General features: G+C 46.2%; 1 protein-coding gene across 1 annotated transcript in view; it reads right to left on the reverse strand.

Moving 5' to 3' along the window:
• The window catches only part of LOC147708028 (uncharacterized), a 135,005-nt gene that overhangs the window by 100,032 nt on the left and 15,050 nt on the right, over positions 1 to 19,923 (reverse strand). Inside the window, exon 2 of the mRNA XM_086925699.1 lies at positions 4,324 to 4,614. Coding sequence (XP_086781825.1) covers positions 4,324 to 4,614 — 291 coding nt within the window. The remainder of the gene's footprint in view (positions 1 to 4,323; positions 4,615 to 19,923) is intronic.

Genomic DNA, 19,923 nt, shown 5'->3' on the forward strand with positions numbered 1-19,923 from the left:
GGTACAGTCAGTGAAGTCAAACCACATACATCACAGTGCAACAGCACAGGGAGACAGCATGGCAAACCATGTATAGGCAAAAGGAAGAAAAGAAGGCCCTGAAGTCAAACTGAGAACAGCCACACGTGTATACAACTACTTAACAGGAGTACACCAACAGCACAACACACAGGGCCCATTGACACACTCAATGACTGCCAAACACCAGTAAGAATGTACACACATACCCTCCCTCACACCAGCAGCACACAACACCAGTGTCAAACACACTGAAGCCTGGGACTACTTGCCAGTCTATGCACACACAAACAATCACACTACCTGGGGGTAGCCACAAACATCACACACACACAAAGGGATGCCAGAACAAATGTCTGCACAAAAACAACAGACAAACACATAACCCAACAAAAACACACAGAACCAAAACAACAACAGACATGCCCTGTGCAGCTAAACTGTGGAAAGGCAATGGAACTACAGACACAAAAGGAGGGCACAACCTCATCACTCAGGAACAATGCGCAGACAGCATACCACAACACACACAAGAAGTGCACTATCACAGAACAACACAGTCACATAAAACAAACACCTGATGCACTGCCAAATAAATCACATACCAAACACAGCAGGACATCAGGGGATGCACACCAGGCAATGACAAGGCAACATACACACACAGCACTGCATGCACAACAAGCAATGTGTGCACAGCAAGCATACCAGCCACACACAGACATGAGACAGAACAGCAACCCATACAACAACAATCAGCACAGCAGAAAGACAACAGCACACCCAGAAAGTGAAGCAAAACCAAAGCCAACACACATACATGCAGGACAACACCAACAGATGAACAAGTCTGGGACACAAAGGTGGAAACAACTTGACCAGAGGATTGGATAGCTCACACAGTTGAACTGCAGATGAGCAACCATGACTGCCAAACAGCACAAGAACATCACATACAACCCAAAGGGGCAATGCCCTGAGTGACACATTGATCCTGGCCAAATACCTGCACCACACAGCACAGTGACACAAATGAAGTGGTGGGGAGGCACACACACATGGAAACCAAGGGGACAGCTGACATCAAAGTGAAGTTCACTGCATGTCAGTAGGGGACATTGCAGAAGTGTACCATTCACAAATGGAGGGAGTGCAGAGCCACAATGGTTAGGCACCTGAAGCACAGATAGGGGATGGTATGACACCACACACAGAATGCCACACTGGACTCAAGAAGGCACCATGTGACAGCAAGGCATGAAAAAACATAACCACAATGACAGTGTGGAGCAGCAGGTCTGCACAGTCACCACAAACAGTAACTAAACACATGGATGATCAACAAAACACAACACTGACTTGCCAGTCACACACTCTGCATACTCTTAAGTGAAAAGAACAACAAATAGGAGTCAAACAGAACTGCAAGGACACACCAACACACTGCACAGTGCACAACATACAACTCACACATTGGCATACAACCACATCCACAGGGTTAAACAATCTAAACAACAGGCATACAACACCTGGGTGACACGTGTGTACTTGACAATGCAGGGGCATGCACACATCAACACTCCCGACAAACTCACCCCCTGTACACTGCACACTTCCTGACCATCCAAGAGCACACATGGAAAGTAAGCCATGGGACTACGATGACAGTCCATCACAAGATGACCCCCCACATGCACGACTGGGCACATATAAAGGAAGACCACACATAGATGATGACCCTGGCTAGCCTGCCTGTAATACTGTGGATAGAATCCCACTCTGTGCTGGCAGTGCACCCCAACCTGACATGTGTACAACATAGCCAACATAAACAAATTAAGAAAATGACTACTGCATTCCATTAGAAGTTGACATCATTGCCCCCACAAGTATCTGGGTCAGGAAGCACTGAAGTCCGTGCCACCCCTGTAAAAAATAGAGTACGTGAGCCAAAATATAGACTACGTGGAAGTGCTACACAGACCATGTGGCACAGTAAACTACATACACACAGAAAAATAACTTCATTCAGTAAGGACACTGACAAAATAGACAACAGAGGCAACTGTCTTTATTCACATATTGCACAGATAGGCAACCATGAGAAGAGAAGAGCAAGGCAAAAAATGCAGAGTATGTCCATGAGAATAAGCACAGGCAGGGGCAAAACAACACTGATCAACAAGGCCAGTGGTCAGGGCTAAGTGCAGAGTGAGCACATGAGAAGCTGCATAGGCAAGGGCAAAACAGCAGTGCCCAACAAGGCCAGTGGACAGGGTTAAGTGCAGAGTGAGTAAAGGAGAAGCTGCACAGGCAAGGGCAAAACAGAAGCGAACGTCAAGGCCAGTGGCCAGTTCAGGGTGCAGAGTATGTCCATGAGAATTTGCACAGGCAGGGGCAAAACAGCAGGGAACGGCAAGGCCAGTGTCCAGTTCAGGGTGCAGAGTATGTCCATGAGAATCTGCACAGGCAGGGGCAAAACAGCAGTGAACGACAAGGCCAGTGGCCAGTTCAGGTTGCAGAGTATGTCCTTGAGAATCTGCACAGGCAGGGGCAAAACAGCAGCGAACGACAAAGCCAGTGGGCAGTTCAGGGTGCAGAGTATGTCCATGGGAATCTGCAGAGGCAGGGGCAAAACAGCAGCGAACGACAAGGCCAGTGGCCAGTTCAGGGTGCAGAGTATATCCATAAGAATCTGCAAGGGCAAAACAGCAGCGAACGACAAGGCCAGTGGCCAGTTCAGGGTGCAGAGTATGTCCATGAGAATCTGCACAGGTAAAGGCAAAACAGCAGCGAACAACAAGGCAAGTGGCCAGGGCTAAGTGCAGAGTGAGTACATGAGATTCTGCACAGGCAAGGGCAAAACAACAGTGATCAACAAGGCCAGTGGCCAGGGCTAAGTGCAGAGTGAGTACATGAGAAGCTGAACCGGAAAGGGCAAAACAGCAGTGATCAACAAGGCCAGTGGCCAGGGCTAAGTGCAGAGTGAGTACATGAGAAGCTGAACTAGAAAGGGCAAAACAGCAGTGATCAACAAGGCCAGTGGCCAGTGCTAAGTGCAGAGTGAGTACATGGGAAGCTGTACAGGGATTGTGTGTGTCTGTACCTCTCCATGGTCAACAAGTCAGTCAGGGGGTAACAATGGACAGTACAGGCCCCCCTGTGTGAGAGACAGGTGTGTGGTGGTGACTACCACTCAGACATGGCTGTCAGGTGGACTGGGAGCTGGCTGTGTTTCGGGGACTGTTGGGGCAATTGACCGGGGAGATAGCGGACCAGCTGAGGTTTTATTGGCTTGGCAAGCCGGAGGGCTCCTTGGACCAGGTGGTGTAGTGGCACGTGGAGGTGGAGTAAAGAGGACGGTTGGCACAGTGTGGCTGGGAGATTGTGGAGGGGTGCCTTTCCACTTCTTGGGGAGTCTAAATGGCCTCACTGTCTTGGTAGGAGTCGGAGGTGGGGCGGACACAACAAGCACACTCTCCACCAAATCTGCATCAGATGCAGACGCAGGTCCCCCCCTCTGGTGATGTGGTGGACCCAGCGGTACGCTTTGCCTATTTCGTCTCTGCCCCCCCTTCCCCTGTTTGCTAGGTTGTCTCACCTACAGTGCCCTCCTTCCCCTGCTTCACTGGGCTTGGAATGGGAGTCAAGGTGGTGGGTGATCCTGCCTTGGAGCCATTCCTAGGTGTAACCTTGGCATGCAACACCTTCTTGGTGGACATAGAAACGGTATGCTCTTCTTTGCAAGATGCTTTAGGGACAGGAGAGTCCTTGGCTGGGGATGTCTCTGAGGCACATGTGCCTGAGGTCTGCTGCTTTGCTTTTTGTCCTCTGGTGTCGCCTGACAGGCTTTTCTCTCTGCGCTCAGGGGTGGCTTTGGATTTCTGTGGCGATGGTGTCTGTGCCTGTGACTGTTTGGGTTGCTGCTGCTGTGTGCTTCGTGTGCCGTATCGTGACTTAAATGTATGTGGACCATGAACACTATCATCAGACGTGGCCACTGCCATGGGGTGGGCAAAGGGACCAGAGCTGGACTGTGAGTATATGTCTGTTAAAGGGCAGATGTCCCTGTGGAGGACAATGCCTGGACAAACTGGTGCAGCCCACCCACGTCTGAATGTATGACCTCCATGAAAGCGACCACCGGGGCCAATTTGTTGTCGTGGGCAATGAAGGCATTGAGGAGAGCTGTCTGGCCTACACACAGCTGGCGCAAAAGCTCCACAGACTCAGCACTTATGGCAGCAGGGGGGACAGGTGCAGGGGCAGCGGTGCCAGGAGTGAAGGACACGCTTCCCCTCTTACTGAGGTGGACACGGACAGCACAAGAGGAAGTGGCTGAGAGGGTGAGCACTGGTCGCTTTGTGGTTGAAGATGATTCAGAGTCCCCCTTCCCTGTGCCCACCAACATGGATCCATCCCCGCTGGCATCAGATGATGTGGTACTTTGTGTCTCAGTCTGGGATTCCTCCAGAAGACTCCTATCCCCCTCTGATGCGCTGGTGACATCTGTGTCACTGGGCTCCTGTGAAGCTGTTGTGCTAGTTTCACCCCCACTTGTGTCCATCTCCTGTCCCTCTGTGATCAATGGAGATACTGCATGAGAGAGAGAGTGAGAGAGAGAGAGAGAGAGAGAGAGAGAGAGAGAGAGAGAGAGAGAGAGAGAGAGAGAGAGAGAGAGAGAGAGAGACGTAGGGTCAGGCCAGTGGCAGGAACAGAACAAACATATGCAAGCAATGCATGACAAAAGATGACCAAATCAACATGTTGCACACCACCCTGTGCAATCACATTGTACATACTCACTAAATAGATGCAAACAGTGCGTTGATACTGGAAATTCATGCCTAATTGAGGCATGTGAAGACCACACAGCACAACACCCTGCTTGTGGCTATATTTAACCAGACACACAACAAGCTCTGAGCACACCTAGGGACATGATGGGGGAACACTACTTGATGCCACTGACAAATCCGGATAGAGCAGGAGGGGACAACACAGACACAGACTACAACATGACAGTCCACAATGGCGATGATTCCATGCCACCCCCCATATCGTACTTTGGGGCCCAAAGACTGGTGCACATTGTTGTCAGATGTCTAGGTCTCCACAATCTTGGTGCATGCAATGGATTCCTTGATGAAGGCATACTCAGATCAGGAACACTAACGTTTCCTCCCAATGTTATTCCCCAGACTACCCCAATGCAGAATAAACCTGAAGAGCACAACTCAGACTGCAATGGAAATGCACACCTTTCAAGTTACCATTGTAAGTACAGGTGGGGCCAATGTGTGACACTGACGTCCAGCCCAGCCCAGCAGTCACTCACATGCCACTGCATCACACTACCAACATCACATAGGCCAGCGCCGGCACAGGCTCTGTACACATGCAGCCACTCCCAGCCAAAGTCACCCTCCCCAAATATTCACCCCTGCCTTGCTTCTGATGCTCCTTCAAATGTGCATCCAGCTCAGGCTGAGCCATCGCCAAGATGCAGACCATTAGTGATGTCATGCTGCGCCGTGCCAACCGCCCAGGGTGAGGAAGCAGCCCCAAGGTAATCTCCGCCATGTTCTTTGCCAGCCGGCTGATGTCGTCCCACCTCTTGTGGCAGTGGGTGCGCCGTCGGTTTGAGACCCCCAGAGCTTGCACCTTGGCTGCAATGGCCCTCCACACAGCCTTACGCTGGTGTACCTTGAGATGCAGGCATGGAAGACAAGAGGGGGAAATGGTCAGTGACACAGTGTTATGTACCAACATCTATCAGTATAGCAGCAAGATACACACTCATCACAAATGCAACTATATGTCTAGCAGAGACTGGAGTACATCTCACATGGTACATCTACATGGGAAAAGCTCATGTAAATGCATACAGGTGTGAGGGGGAACACAGTTCCTGCACATCTCACGCACATGCAGGATGCCAGCACTGACACCCCCATGTAGCCTGCCCTCATCCCCAGTCCATTGTTGGGTTGAGCAACACATACATCACATATCAACTAGTGTCTGGGGGTGGACTCATTGTGTCCAAGAGTGCATAGTCCTCAATCTCCCTGCCCTGTGAATAGATAACTGTATCATGGATGTCGCATGAACTCACAAAGCAAAGATCTTTATCACAAGGCCGGTAGAGTGCAATTTACAGTGCTCTGATGGTGCATAGCTGAAGTGCAATGAGAATAGACTGATGTAATACTCTGTAAGTGAAGTGATGTGTCCTTGTCTTTGTGGACAGGAACTGTGCTGGCCAGCTGGGCTCACACTGAGATGGACAACAGGGGCACACACAGCCATTCAGCCAAGCAATCACTGTTCTGACTTCTGAATGAACAACCTTCTGCATCACTGTATGACTGACAACACAACACAGGTCACTCATACATACATGTGCATGCAGGGAAACCTGTGGCATGCGGTACACCCACCTTCCCCCTGGACACAGCATGTTAGGCAGTGCATATCACAGCCCCACACTATCAGGCATATACTGCAACAGTCCAACTACTGTGTGCCCCCTGCACTCCCCCCCACTGTTGAAGACTTACCACGAGATTTGCGGCACCATATAGCCTTGGGTACTGTTTGAGCACCTTGTCCACCAGGACCTCCAGGTCCTAGCTCGTGAAGAAACTGGCACGGATCTTCTCTGTCCTTGCCATCACTGTGGAAATTAGACAACAGAGGCGGACTTGGGTGGTGAGGGGTCTCAGGCAGCAGTCCCTGGAGGCAGCAGCAGGTGAGGGGTGAGGGGTCTCAGGCAACAGTCCCTGGAGGCAGCAGCAGGTGAGGGGTCTCAGGCAGCAGTCCCTGGAGACAGCAGGAGTTGAGGGGGTCTCAGGCAGCAGTCCCTGGAGGAGCAGCAGGTGAGGGGTCTCTTGCAGCAGGCTCTGGGAGCAGTGTCAATGTGAGGCTCACTCCCACACATATATAGCCCCCTGGGGTCGTTTCAAAGGTGCAAAGCTGCAGACAGTGGTGGTCCAGGTCTGCCTTTTTCCAAAGCATCCAATGACCACCTACACGGTGGTGGAGCACGCCGACCACGATTTTCAAAATTGCATCAAGCCACCACAATCGAGGTTCCCAATGGCTCTAGGGCATGCTCCATGGCGTTGACACACCGCAGGGGCCCAGAGTGCGCTACCGCGATGGTGCATTTAAAAAAAATATCCAATGACCGCCTCCGCGGTGGCAGACCACGCCAACCGTGATTTTCAAAATTGCATCATGCCCCCACAATCAAGGTTCCCATTGGCTCTAGGGCATGCTCCATGGCGGTGATACACCGCAGGGGTCCGGTGTGCGCTACCCCGTGGCGCATCTTTCACAAGCATCCAATGACCGCCTCCTCGTTGGCGGAGCACGCTGACCGCGATTTTCAAAATTGCATCATGTCACCACAATCAAGCTTCCCATTGGCCCTAGGGCATGCTCCATGGCGGTGACACACCGCTGGGGCAAGGTAGTAGCTACCGTGATTTGGGTGGCGGAGCATGACCACCTCCATCTTCCCAAGTCCCCATGCCTATCACTTCCGCACTTGTGTGAATGGGGGTGCTGTCGACACACCGCTTAGGCCAGGCGGTAGCTACCATGATTTGGGTGGTGTATCATGCCCACCACCATCGTCCCATGTCTCCATGCCTATCACCACCACGCTTGTGTGAATGGAGGGTGCTGGTGACACACCACTGGGGCCAGGCGGTAGCTACCACGATTTGGGTGGCGGAGCATGCCCACTGCCATCTTTCCATGTCCCCATGCCTATCACTACCGCACTTGTGTGAATGAGGGGTGCTGTTAACACACCGCTGGGGCCAGGCGGTAGCTACAAACATATGGGTTCCATACAATGGCAATGGCCATCTGGCAAACAACAACAGTGCACAGTGCCAACATGGTCAATGGCACATCATTGTGCACACAATGGCAATGTTCAATTTCCTCCACTGGTGACTACACATGTCATGTTTGTGTATGTAATTTCGTAGATTGGCCTGTTCTCCCTCACATATAACTTGTGAATTTGATGGTCATGAAGGCAGGACAGTATTGTTCTTGACTTCACAATGTGTACACATGTCAATGTGTTGAGGTGCAGTGACAATCACAGCAATGCTCATCTCAATGGATGATATAATTTTTGTGCATGGCCTCTCATGTATGCTTATGCACACAATCGTCATTTCTGCACCAACTGTGGTAATTTGTAGTGGATGTGTGCCAGGTTGAAATGAGGTGTGACAGGTACAGCAGCTAAGTATCGGACAGTGGGGTTGATTTGTTACACATATGCAGGATGCCATGCTCCCATGTGTGTACATGTGAAATGTGGCCATATCACTATGTGCATTCAAATTGACCTAGGTGGTGTTTGATGTACTTGTTTAGTGTAAGTTGAGAGGCGTGCCCTTTGTGTAGCTTAAGGCATCCCTACATGTAAGCTGGTCTGTCATTCAATTTCTATGTCAGTCATTGTTGTCGCTGTGTCATCCAAAACGTGAGATGCTGTGCCCATCTCATGAGGTATTGCATTGGCATGTGTCCACTTTCATCTCAACTAGGAGGAGGCCAAATCTGCTTCATCACTTGACAGTGCTGGAGGACTTTTAGGATGTGGCGATCATTCGGAAATTCCATCTGGATAGAGGCACACTAAAAACCCTTTGTGATATGTTGGAGCCCCACCTGCAGCCTCGCCGGACATATCCAACAGCCTAACTTATAATGTGATGGCAGTCCTGGATTTTTTGGCCACTGGGGCGTTCCAGAAGACAGTGGCCAGCGCTGGTGGGATGTCACAACCGATGTTCAGCATGGTGCTGCGAGATGTTCTGTCCGCCATGATGATATACAAGGACAGATATATCCATTTCCCCAGGGGTGCTAAATTGCCAGCTGTGAAGGGAGACTTCTATCCCCTTGAGCACATCGCCCATATTGTTGGTGCCATTGATTTCACACTTGTCGGTCTTGTGCCACCACAGGCAAATGAGCACATTTACAGGAATCGCAAACATTACCACTCCATAAATGTGCAAGTGGTGTGTCTGGCAGATATGATCATCTCCCACGTTTGTGCCAGATTCCCAGGCTCAGCCCATGACTCCTACATCCTGCGTAACAGCATTGTGCCCCAGATGATGGCAAATCTGCTTCCCGAGCGTGCATGGATTGTGGGTAAGTATGCCTAGTCGTATGGCGTGCTGGGTGTGTGACCTGCTGCCCTCTGCCTCTATGACATTGCAGTGTCTATTTGTGTTTGTCATACCTAGGTTACTCTGCATATCCCAACCGTCCCTGGTTGCTGAGCCCACTGCGGAATCCCAGGACCCCGTCTGAAGTACGCTACGATGAGGCCCATGGGAGGACAGGTCGTGTGGTGGAGCGTACTTTTGGTCTGCTCAAGTCACGTTTTCTCTGCCTGGACAAGACCGGAGGTGCACTGGCATACTCGCCCAGGAAGGTGTGTCATATTGTAGTGGCATGCTGCATGCTCCACAACCTAGCCAGTCAAAGAAGATTCCCCTGCTCCTGTATGATGAAGAGGACCCAAGGCCCCGACCTGCAAACCGACCCGTGTCCAATGATGAGGACAGTGGAGAGGAGGAAGGTGTTGACCAGCGTCAACAGCTCATCACCCGCTACTTTACTTGAAGGTGGGTGACAATGTACAACATAGCCATTTTCTGATGATATTGCTGTTGTCGTGAAGGGGTATGTGAGAATTGTGACAACAGCCAATTGTAGACTCAACAATGGTTGGCAATGTATCTGGGACAGGCAATTTGGGAACAGCTACAGGACATGTACGTTGACACTTGTTGCCCATTGTGACGTGTGCATGTTGGCTTATCTTGATGGTAGGGGTTGGGTGATGTCTGTGATGCCACACATAGAACATTGAATGTTGTTATGTTGTGTTTACCTAGGTGCATTCAACTTCTCCTTGCCTACATATAGTCATGTTGTAGACTGTACATCCTGCACTGAAGACGGAGCAGACACAACAACATGTGGGTAAGGAATTTTTATCTACAATGGTGACATGTGAGGGGGTGTACATTTCCATTGATGTGGTGGTGGAGCAGTGAGTTGAAAGTGATGGTGAATGAGATAATTGAGTAGTCACCACATTGATGTGGTGACCCAGTCCAACAGGCAGATGCCATTCACAATGCAGTGTGGGAAAGGACAGTCCAATAAATCAATGCAGTGGTGAAGAGGGTTGCTATCAGGGCTGGCTCCGTGACTGGCGTTTGGCAGGTGCTTAGCCTCCAGATACTCACAGGGTCTTCTTAGGACGGCCCCTTTGTCGATTGGGAGGGGAGGGCCCTGCTGCAGGGCCAGTGGGGTCTGAGGACTCACCCCTCTCTGTGGGTGCAGGGGAGGATGGTGAACTGTCATGCTGCGGCATACCAGAGGGAGGTGGAGGTGTTGTTTGTGGCGCAGGCCAGTCCCTCAGTACCGCCACTTGCTGGCCCTAGAGGTCCACAATTTGTCCCATGCGAGTGTCGATGGACCTCATCAGCAGGATGAGCTCGCATAACAGTCCGACCGGCCCGTTTGTCCCTGGGCCTGTTCATAAGTGCCAAGGACTCTGGTGATGTGTTCCAGGGATTGGGTCCCAGGCTCCTGGTGTCTGTGGGTGACCCTGACCCTCCCACCTACCCTGCGCCATGGAACTGTTGCCTCACCACTGTGGGCCCCCGCATCCTCTCCCTACCGTCCTCAGTCGGTGGTGTGAGGTGGTCATCATCTGGGACAGGGAGGGTGTTGCCGGCAGCAGTGGTGGTGGTGGTGTTGGATGCACGGGTCAAGACAGGAAGGGTCTGCAGTGAAGTTGTTATTGCAGCAGATGTTGTGGGGGATGATGGGGTCCTGGGCCCTGTTGCTACCTGGCACACCAGATGGGCCGGCTTTGAGCTCATCGTCCAGAGGATCTTGGGAGTCAACATCCGAAGGTCTGTGTACCGGGGGTGGAGACTAGCTCTGCAGGTTGCTGGTGTTGTCCCTGCAGTGAGTTCTTGGTCACCTGAGGATCAGATGGGAAATGATCATTGTAGTGCACTCCGCAAGCTTTGTGTTAGCTCTGTGTCGTTCAATGTTTGTACACTAGACAATTGACTGATCATCACATTGTTTTATGTCAGCACTACTGTGCCTCTTGACATGATGCAGTGGTACATGCAATACTTGTACATGGCGTGAGGTGTCAATGCATACCATGCGACCCGTGCATAATTCATGATTACAGGGACCGGTGGCCATCTAGGGACTGGCACAACATGTTTTTCAGTGAGGAATCTTTGTTGATTTGTCTGGCCTGGCAGATGTATGCAATTTGTCCTAAGTGGTGTAGCTTTGTAGTTGTGCAGAACAGTACATATCAGTGTGGTATTAGTAATTTGTTTGTACTCACTAGCCTTCACTCCCCCGGTTACTCCTGTGAGACTCTCAGGATGCAGTATGGCAAGCACCTTCTCTTACCATGGTGTGAATGTTTTTTGTGGAATGGGAGGGCCACTGCCAGTCCTGTTAGCCAGCTCCCAGTTCTTGCTTCTCCTCTCTTTGACAACCCTCTTCAGATCATGCCAGCACTTCATGATCTCCTTTTTGGATCACGGGGTGGTCCCTACTGCATTGATCCTATGGACTATCCATGCCCACATTTGTGTCCTTGTGGATAACGGTGTCTGTTGGAACAGGCTACCAAACAGTTGTGGTTCCTTTCTGACTATCTCATTTACCATGACTGTCAACTCACTCTCTGTGAATTTGGGCATTTTCTGTGTTGCCATGCTGTGTGGTGTGCAAAGTGGTTGTGAGTGGTGGGTGTGATTGTGATGTGCATGGTGTGTGATGTGCAGGGGAGTTAGTGGTGCAGGTGTGGAAGTGGTGATGCTGTGTGTGGTGGGAGTAGTGCTAGTGTGTTGCTTTGCCGATCCTTTGTTGTGAGGGTTTGTGGCCTTTAGTCTTGAAATGTTGCTAAGGATTGTGGTCAGGGAAGGGGCTGGTTTTATACTCAGCTATGTGGGTGTGCCCAAATGGAGTGTTGTTGTCTGGTGTGTTGTGTGTGTGGTCCTGGGAATTGTATTTGTGCCATGTGTTTGTGTATTTGGGGTTTGTTTTGAGTATTTGGAGGGCATGGCTAGTTTGCTGTGGCACTTTTTGCCTTATTGTGTTTTTTTTGTTTCGTCCTCCATATTTTTTACGGATCGTCCCCAGAGGTGGCTATACTGCAGCTCTTCCCTTGGCTCTCCCATTCATACCAGTGTACGACCGCGGCAGTCAGAAACAGCTGAACGTACTGCGGAACCATCAGGGATATCCTAATTTCCTGTGCGATGTCTCCACTATGCTTGCGGCGGGTTGGTGTTTTTCCGCTGCGTATCGACCGGCGCGGATGGATTTTGACCATTACTGCCCACTACGGGTGGTTTTTCTTGGCCACGTTCTGCCTCGGTCTGTGTTTTTTGGCAGCTGGTTGTTCCACGGTAACGGTGGGTGGTTGTTTTCCGCTTCCATGGTGGTCGGGGCCTTTTCCGACCGCCATCCTAATCGGCCCCTGAGTGCGTTTCCGAGGGAATGCCTTCATCAGGGGGCCGTCACTTTTATCACTACACAGGACACAAAAAAGTGAAAAACATATAGATACATGATATGTTTGCCTGTCATTGATAAATATTGTTAAGAAATTCTTGTAATTTTACGTATATTTCTCAGACTACAGTAGGTCATACCGACAAAAAAAGCTATGTCTCCATTGTTACAGCATTACATTGAAATGAACCATACCCCTGATGACATTGAATGGTTTATACTGGAGAAAATACAGCAATCAGAAAACGAACAGAAGTATTCTGGATTTTCCTTTTGGAAACTTGGAAGCGGGGCCTTAATCTAGAAATCTCTTGGGTTCAGGCAATTAAGTTCAATCACTAAAAGCTAGTTCATGATTTCTAACTTTCATGTCTGCATACGGTCTCTCTATTTAAACTTTGCCTTGACTGTTTTAATCAACATATTGACTCTTGGGCAATAATTCAGTGTACACCTTTAAGAACGTGTACGATGAACTCCTGGTAACTCTTGATTACCTTTTTCTAACATCTTATTTAAATTCTACTGCTTGGAAAACTGATATCCTTTATCTATAAGTTTAGATCTCACATGCAAGGTAGGCTGCACCTATGCTGGGTCATCCCTAAGGACCCCCCAATCTTAATGTTTCACCTACGAACAATGCGTAGCTGTCTCAATGTGCGCCTATGCTCAACAGTCCATTGGGTACCCTCACTCAACGTTTTCAGAATAATGTTTATCAACAACTTATTATTATCTGTTTTATTTTTGGGTAGGCGACACGAGTTAGACCCCTTAACATTTCCAGCACTTTGAAATTTATAGTTCTTAAACAATCGTTCCCAAACCCACTTCAAAATGGTGCTCATTTTTCATCATACAGGACCATTTCTATGTCAGCTACCATCTTGCCCTTGAGTGGCTGAACCACTGGGGTCTCGTTTAAAAGGAAGTATCAATTTCACTTACTGGCCCATGCTGGATGCTATAAAAGATGCTGCTGTCTGGGTTCGGTGCATTCAGGTAATAGCAGAGAGACCCCATTTCACTCCATAGATTACGAAGAACAGGGTCAAACCCAATAAAGTCTAAGGGACCTGGGTAGATATCGTTGTAAAAGGAAGGGGTCCCTGACAAAAACACAGATTGTTACGTACACTTAGAACATCTGATGAATTCAAAATACAAAGTTAATGAATGCAAAAAAGTATTTATTCAGATTTGCATGAGTACCTTTTACTGGTTGAAATTCATATTATATTCAATTAAACACATTTCAAATGGATATTAGATACACGTGCCCACATACACAACGGGGAGGGGGGAAGTGAAGGATGTGTGAAGGGTAGGGTCAGAGGGTATTACAATTCATTCTGTGACAAGTTTTAATCACAATTCGGAAAGCGAGTACGCGCGGTCCCTATAACCAAAGGGCCACAGTATAAGGCTCTAATAAAGAGTCCAAAACTTTAACATCGAACCAAACTCCGCTTCAGCCGATAGGGTCTTGTTGGGGTAGGAGATTGGTCGTAGTTATATTGTCTTGTCGACGTTTCGACCCGAACTGTGTGTAGGGGAATTGTCCTTACGAGGCGGGTCTTCTTCAGGACAGAAGGGTTGTGGGTGGGCCACCTCCTAGAGGTTATGAGGTTCCTCAAAACTTCTGATAAGTTGACCAAGATCTGTCTTGATAGTTCATCCCGACACCACTATGCTGTAAATACCATTTCACTCCATAGGTTATTGTCACTCTATTTCTGATTTCGGCTTATCAGTCTATTGCAGTAGCGCTCACACCGCCTTGCGGAGGACGAATATAGAGTCACATTTGAGGAAATGATTTCCCCTCTATACGGACACTTATGCAGTAAGTGAGATGGAATTTTCTGTTCAGGCATGTTTTGATTTAAATTATGCCGGTCGTTAACTAGATTCCCCCAATGTTTTCACTATATTTTCTGCCCAAAACATATATATAAATAAAAAAAACATGTGAGGGGTGAGCAACTTCCATGGGGGCATTTTCGGATTGAGTACCTAAGTAATTCGATTGGCTCAAAACCCTGAATAAAGTGATACCAAAATTGCTACGGTTTAACACATTATATAATGGCACGATAAGCCACATTCACAGCAGTATACATCACTTGTGATTACAGGAGTACCCATATTCCCTTCAGTGGCCTCTTCATGTTATTTTCCTTTCTTTTTTGCCAGTATGAAGCATTTAAAGTTCAAGTGAATGTATCTGCAGACATCTTCCTAGAATCTAGATTACTTATAATTTCACTTTGCACATTCAGTTTCCTAACGCTTGAAAAATTTAACATGGTTATGTTTTGTAAATTAGGCCCTTACTTTTTGTCCTTGCATTAATATGAAGGCGTCTTCTAATGCATTGCTCTTTTTCCTTAACTAGGGTTCAATACTCTTTTAAACTCCGTTTTTTCTGGATGAAGTAGTGTCAGACAATACATTCCATATAACTATTCATCGTCTAGACATTGGACATTTGAGTAATAACATTAGGTATTTACCTACATTGCACTAGAAATAATCTTGATTGATCTCTATAGCCACATATCATATGGCACCTTTGGTATCTTCCATTTCTAAAGATAAGTTACCTCTAATAGGTCCAATGAGTTTAATCTAAACACATACCTGTGGCATGAATTCAAATAAGGCTGCATTTATTCTGTATTCTATGGATTGCATGTCTCTTTCGGGCAGTTATGCACTTGTTTTATTTTATCTTCACACATTGGGTGCTTTCTTGACTATTTTGCACTGTGATTATAGAAATTGCACCACAATTGGGCTCACCCAGCACTCTTTTATTGGTTTGGTTAATTTAAAGTTATATAACTTTGGTAACATTGGCTTCAACCTCCCTTACGTAGTCTGAGGAATATCAGTAACATTTCAAGAAATTCTCAATAATATTTATCAATTGCAGGCAAACATATCATGTATCTATATGTTTTTATCTTTTTTTGTGTCCTATGTAGTGATAAAAGTGGCGGCTCCCTGATAATGGCGTTCCCGCCGAAACTCGTGTAGTGTCTATACATCTTCAGCTTCTGTGGCTATATATTGTCAACTTGTTTTGATTTCAAAGTCTATCGTATTATGAACTAATTGCCATTTGTATTCAAGTTTAATAAATTGACATACTGTGCACTGAATCAGAATTGCTTCAGATTAGTACGCTAAATAGGAATGAATGATCAACAACTATCCAATAATGTAAACAAATAATTTTTGAATTGACTATTGTACAGGACATTAGATTTGTGAATCATGTTTTTAATACAGTGAAGATTTCTATTAAATTTTTTCATACAAAAGATTAAAAACATTTATGTGATAATAATTTATGAATTTCTTCAAGTTATTCAATGAATTGTAATTTAATTTACATGCTGTAAGCTTGCACGTTTTTGTTTATTGTCTGTTGCCTACGTTTTTTTCTTAACTAATAGGACTACAGAGAGGATAGATTACCTATTCGCTTTCCAGTCTAAACAACAGCAGGGAAACTGACATAAAAAATATTACATGTATTAGTACAAATCATATTAAATTATTTTAAAAATGTGAATACTTAACACAAAATATTATTACACTATTACACTAGAGCACACAGCTAACTATATTTATTTATTATGAAAATGTTAGCATCTAGTTTAAAATAGAAACAATAAAGACATTACATATTATATCAACTTCACTAACTACAAAAAAACTCAATCATAAATCATTACTTTTCTATTTAATTTAAATATTTTAACAGAAAATGTAATTTAAAATAACAATTATCAATCTGAGGAACACATTTCCACAGACACTCACCATTAAATAAATGTGACTTAAAAAAATAATATATATAAAACAATTTACATAATTAATTCCCAATTTTCTTAGCAACCAATGCTCCTAAAAATATCACAGTATTAAGCAAATGCATATTTACTAAACATCTAAAAACAAAAGTACATATTAATACAAAAATACAAAAAAAATCATAAAATACACAATAATTAAGAAAGAAATGACTATACATAAGTAATATTCAAATTTAATAAAAATATAAAAAAGAACACTATATTTTAAAAGATTTAATTTAATTCAACTACTCACCATATTCCCTTACAAACTGAGCAACTCACATCTAAAGTATAACTTAACTAAATCAGCATTAAACTATTTACACAATTAACAACCAATTAAATATGTAATTGGCAATTAAGAACTAATTGTTAATCATTTTTAATTATTAAAAAAAAATTAAATTCCCACCTTATACCCTTATAAATCCAACCTCCCGCTACTAATTTATAGCTAGATAAATAAATATGTATATAATTAATAATAATGTACCTATAATTACAAATTAAAAACACATTTACAATACATTTTAATTTTTGAATAATCTTATTAACTTCCCACCCTATACCCCTACAAACCCCAAAGTGACCTAATAAAATATAACTTCCTTTAACTAATAATAATATTACAATCATAATTTTCATTTGAGTATTTCATTTAAAATATAATATAACACAAACAAATTTAGAAATAATTCTTTATCAATTAAAAAAAATAATAAATTAAAAAATACATTAACAATAAATTAAACATATTTATAATTTAAATAACTTCCACCCTGTTTTTTCCTACAAACCCAACAACCAAATACAGCACTATAAGCAATAATAACATTAAAATAAAATAAAAAGAATCACTTAAAATTACAAATTACATTATTAGAAATTAATAACAATTAAAGCAACAATACTAACAATTAAAATTACGCTTATCTTTGCCACGATCATGCCTCATCCAGTTCTGTGTGGGATAGCTGCATTGCCGCATTGCCGCACCGCCGTGAGGGGAACGGCCAGGCGGCAGGTGGCAGGGCTACCACTCCCAGGAGGCTCTGCACGGCGCAGGAGAGACACGTCATTGGAGGGCACCTGAAGCCCTCATAAGCAGCGCATCCCCTCCACACGGCAGGACGCGCTTATCTTTGCCACGATCAGCCGTGAGGGGGATGGCCTAACTTACCTTGCTTCACGCCTCATCCATTTCTGTGTGGGATAGCTGCATTGCCACATTGCTGCACCGCCATGAGGGGAACAGCCAGGCGGCAGGTGGCAGGGCTACCACTCCCAGGAGGCTCTGCACGGCGCAGGAGAGACACGTCATTGGAGGGCGCCTGAAGCCCTCATAAGCAGCGCATCCCCTCCACACCGCGGGACGCGCTTATTTTTGCCACAATCAGCCGTGAGGGGAACAGCCATAACTTACCTTGCTTCACGCCTCATCCACTTCTGTGTGGGATAGCTGCATTGCCGCACTGCCGTGATGAGAATGGCCAGGCGGCAGGACTACCACTCCCAGGAGGCTCTGCACAGCGCAGGAGAGACACGTCATTGAAGGGTGCCTGAAGCCCTCATAAGCAGCGCATACCCTCCACACCGCGGGACATTCACTGGCCAAGGGCGGGCCCATCAGCGCCCGTCCGCGGCCATTCGAGGTCAGGCCGGGCCACTCCCCTTGATTTTGCTTCCTACAGAGAGGACCTTTAATTACGTGCCATCTTATTGAGGTCCCACTATGGATTACTGTGGGTCAGGAAGCAAAACTGAGTGACAATATTCATCTTTTAAATTTTGTTGTGGTTTATTTAATTCTCATTGTTAATGAAAGTATTTTAGCAGCAGAGACATTTTTTCAAGGGCTCAGTTGTGTCGTGTTAAGTATTGTATTTTATTGTGTACTTTTTAAAGGCTATAGGGTCCTCTTTATATTGCACCTTGCACTTTTCACTTTTGGAGTGTAGATTCTTGTTTACAGGGGATAGTACTGTATATTGTTCAAATTACAAACACCCTAGCACTTAGCTCTTTGTTAAATCCTAGCACCCTGTAAACGCACTAGGCACTTTACACTCTATCCTGTAGCTGCGGGGGTTTCAGACCATAGATTATACCAACTACACCCAGCCATGTCCCTTATACTCATGTATATTATACTGCCTAAGAAGCCATTATGGCAAGACATAGAATTCCAAAGACTATAATTGAGAAACCATGTAACACAATAGATTTGTTTCTAGTGCGAGCGGTCAGTGCTGTAACTGATGAAATTGATAGGACTGAACGTCGCTTATCGCTGGGTTCTAGTATGGTGGTCGGGGAACAATTAAATAATGACAGTGGACTCCACCAGGACGGTCCTATGCTAACTGTTGAAGTTACCCCTAGTGTTCACCATGGCACTTTAAGCCCCCATGCAAATGCACTAGATCCTGCACATGATCTGCCCACCCAATCTGATTCCCTCACCACACATACACCTGATAGGTCGCCAACCCCGTAGAGGAAGAAAGGTGGCAAGAAGAGACATACAGGGTGTGTAATCTGAAAGGCAAGAAATGTTCCACGCAGAACCCCATAGATCTGACAAGTGATATCCAAGTTGGCAAGATAACATCACCAACCCACAAACTCTATAAATTATAGCCACAATTACCTCTAAGGTAGAGGAGTTACTCAGGCCGCTTCACAAGAGAATTGACAAATTATCTAGTGAAGTGACCAAGTTTAGCGGTTTAATGATGGACTCCAACATCAGCGACAGGACAAGGAAGGATGCTCCCCGGGGAGGAACTAAAGAGGCTGAGTACAGGACAGCTACCACTAGTGTAAATGGCACAGTCAAAGGATCAGGTTGTGATCTTCCTGGGGGACGTAATGACATGGCAAGTTTAGGAACCAAGGAATTAACAGCTCATTTACCACCAAGACAGGAAGTCCTGAGTAATATCCCGCGATGAAACCATGGGGTCCTGATAGAGGGGACGGGAGTAGATTACCCAAGTGCTACTACAAATAAAGCATGGTATTACCTAAGCCAAGAGAGGAGAGCAGATGTTTCTATCAACCTCCCCCAGAGTGCTGTCCATACATCGCAGTTATGGTAAATGTGCCACCCCTACACCCAGGACTTACGGAGAGCAATGATACTCTAAAGAATAAAATTGTACACTGGCTCGATAAGAATTGTGATTTCCCTGTGGTAGGTGCTAATGAGATTCTCCTGACACTTAGGGTGGGCTGGATTGGCCCCCTTTCCAAGAACTTGAAAGGGGATTGTATAATCATTAACTTTCGTAAACCTAGCTAGGCCAGAAATACCTTGGCAAAAGCACCCCCATTGTTACCAATCGAATCGAGCATGACACTGTTACCACTTGGCTATTTTTATAGACATCTAAGGGCCAGACAAATAAGGGGT

This window comes from Lissotriton vulgaris, chromosome 6 (assembly GCF_964263255.1).
Source record: "Lissotriton vulgaris chromosome 6, aLisVul1.2, whole genome shotgun sequence".
Lineage (NCBI taxonomy): Eukaryota > Metazoa > Chordata > Amphibia > Caudata > Salamandridae > Lissotriton > Lissotriton vulgaris.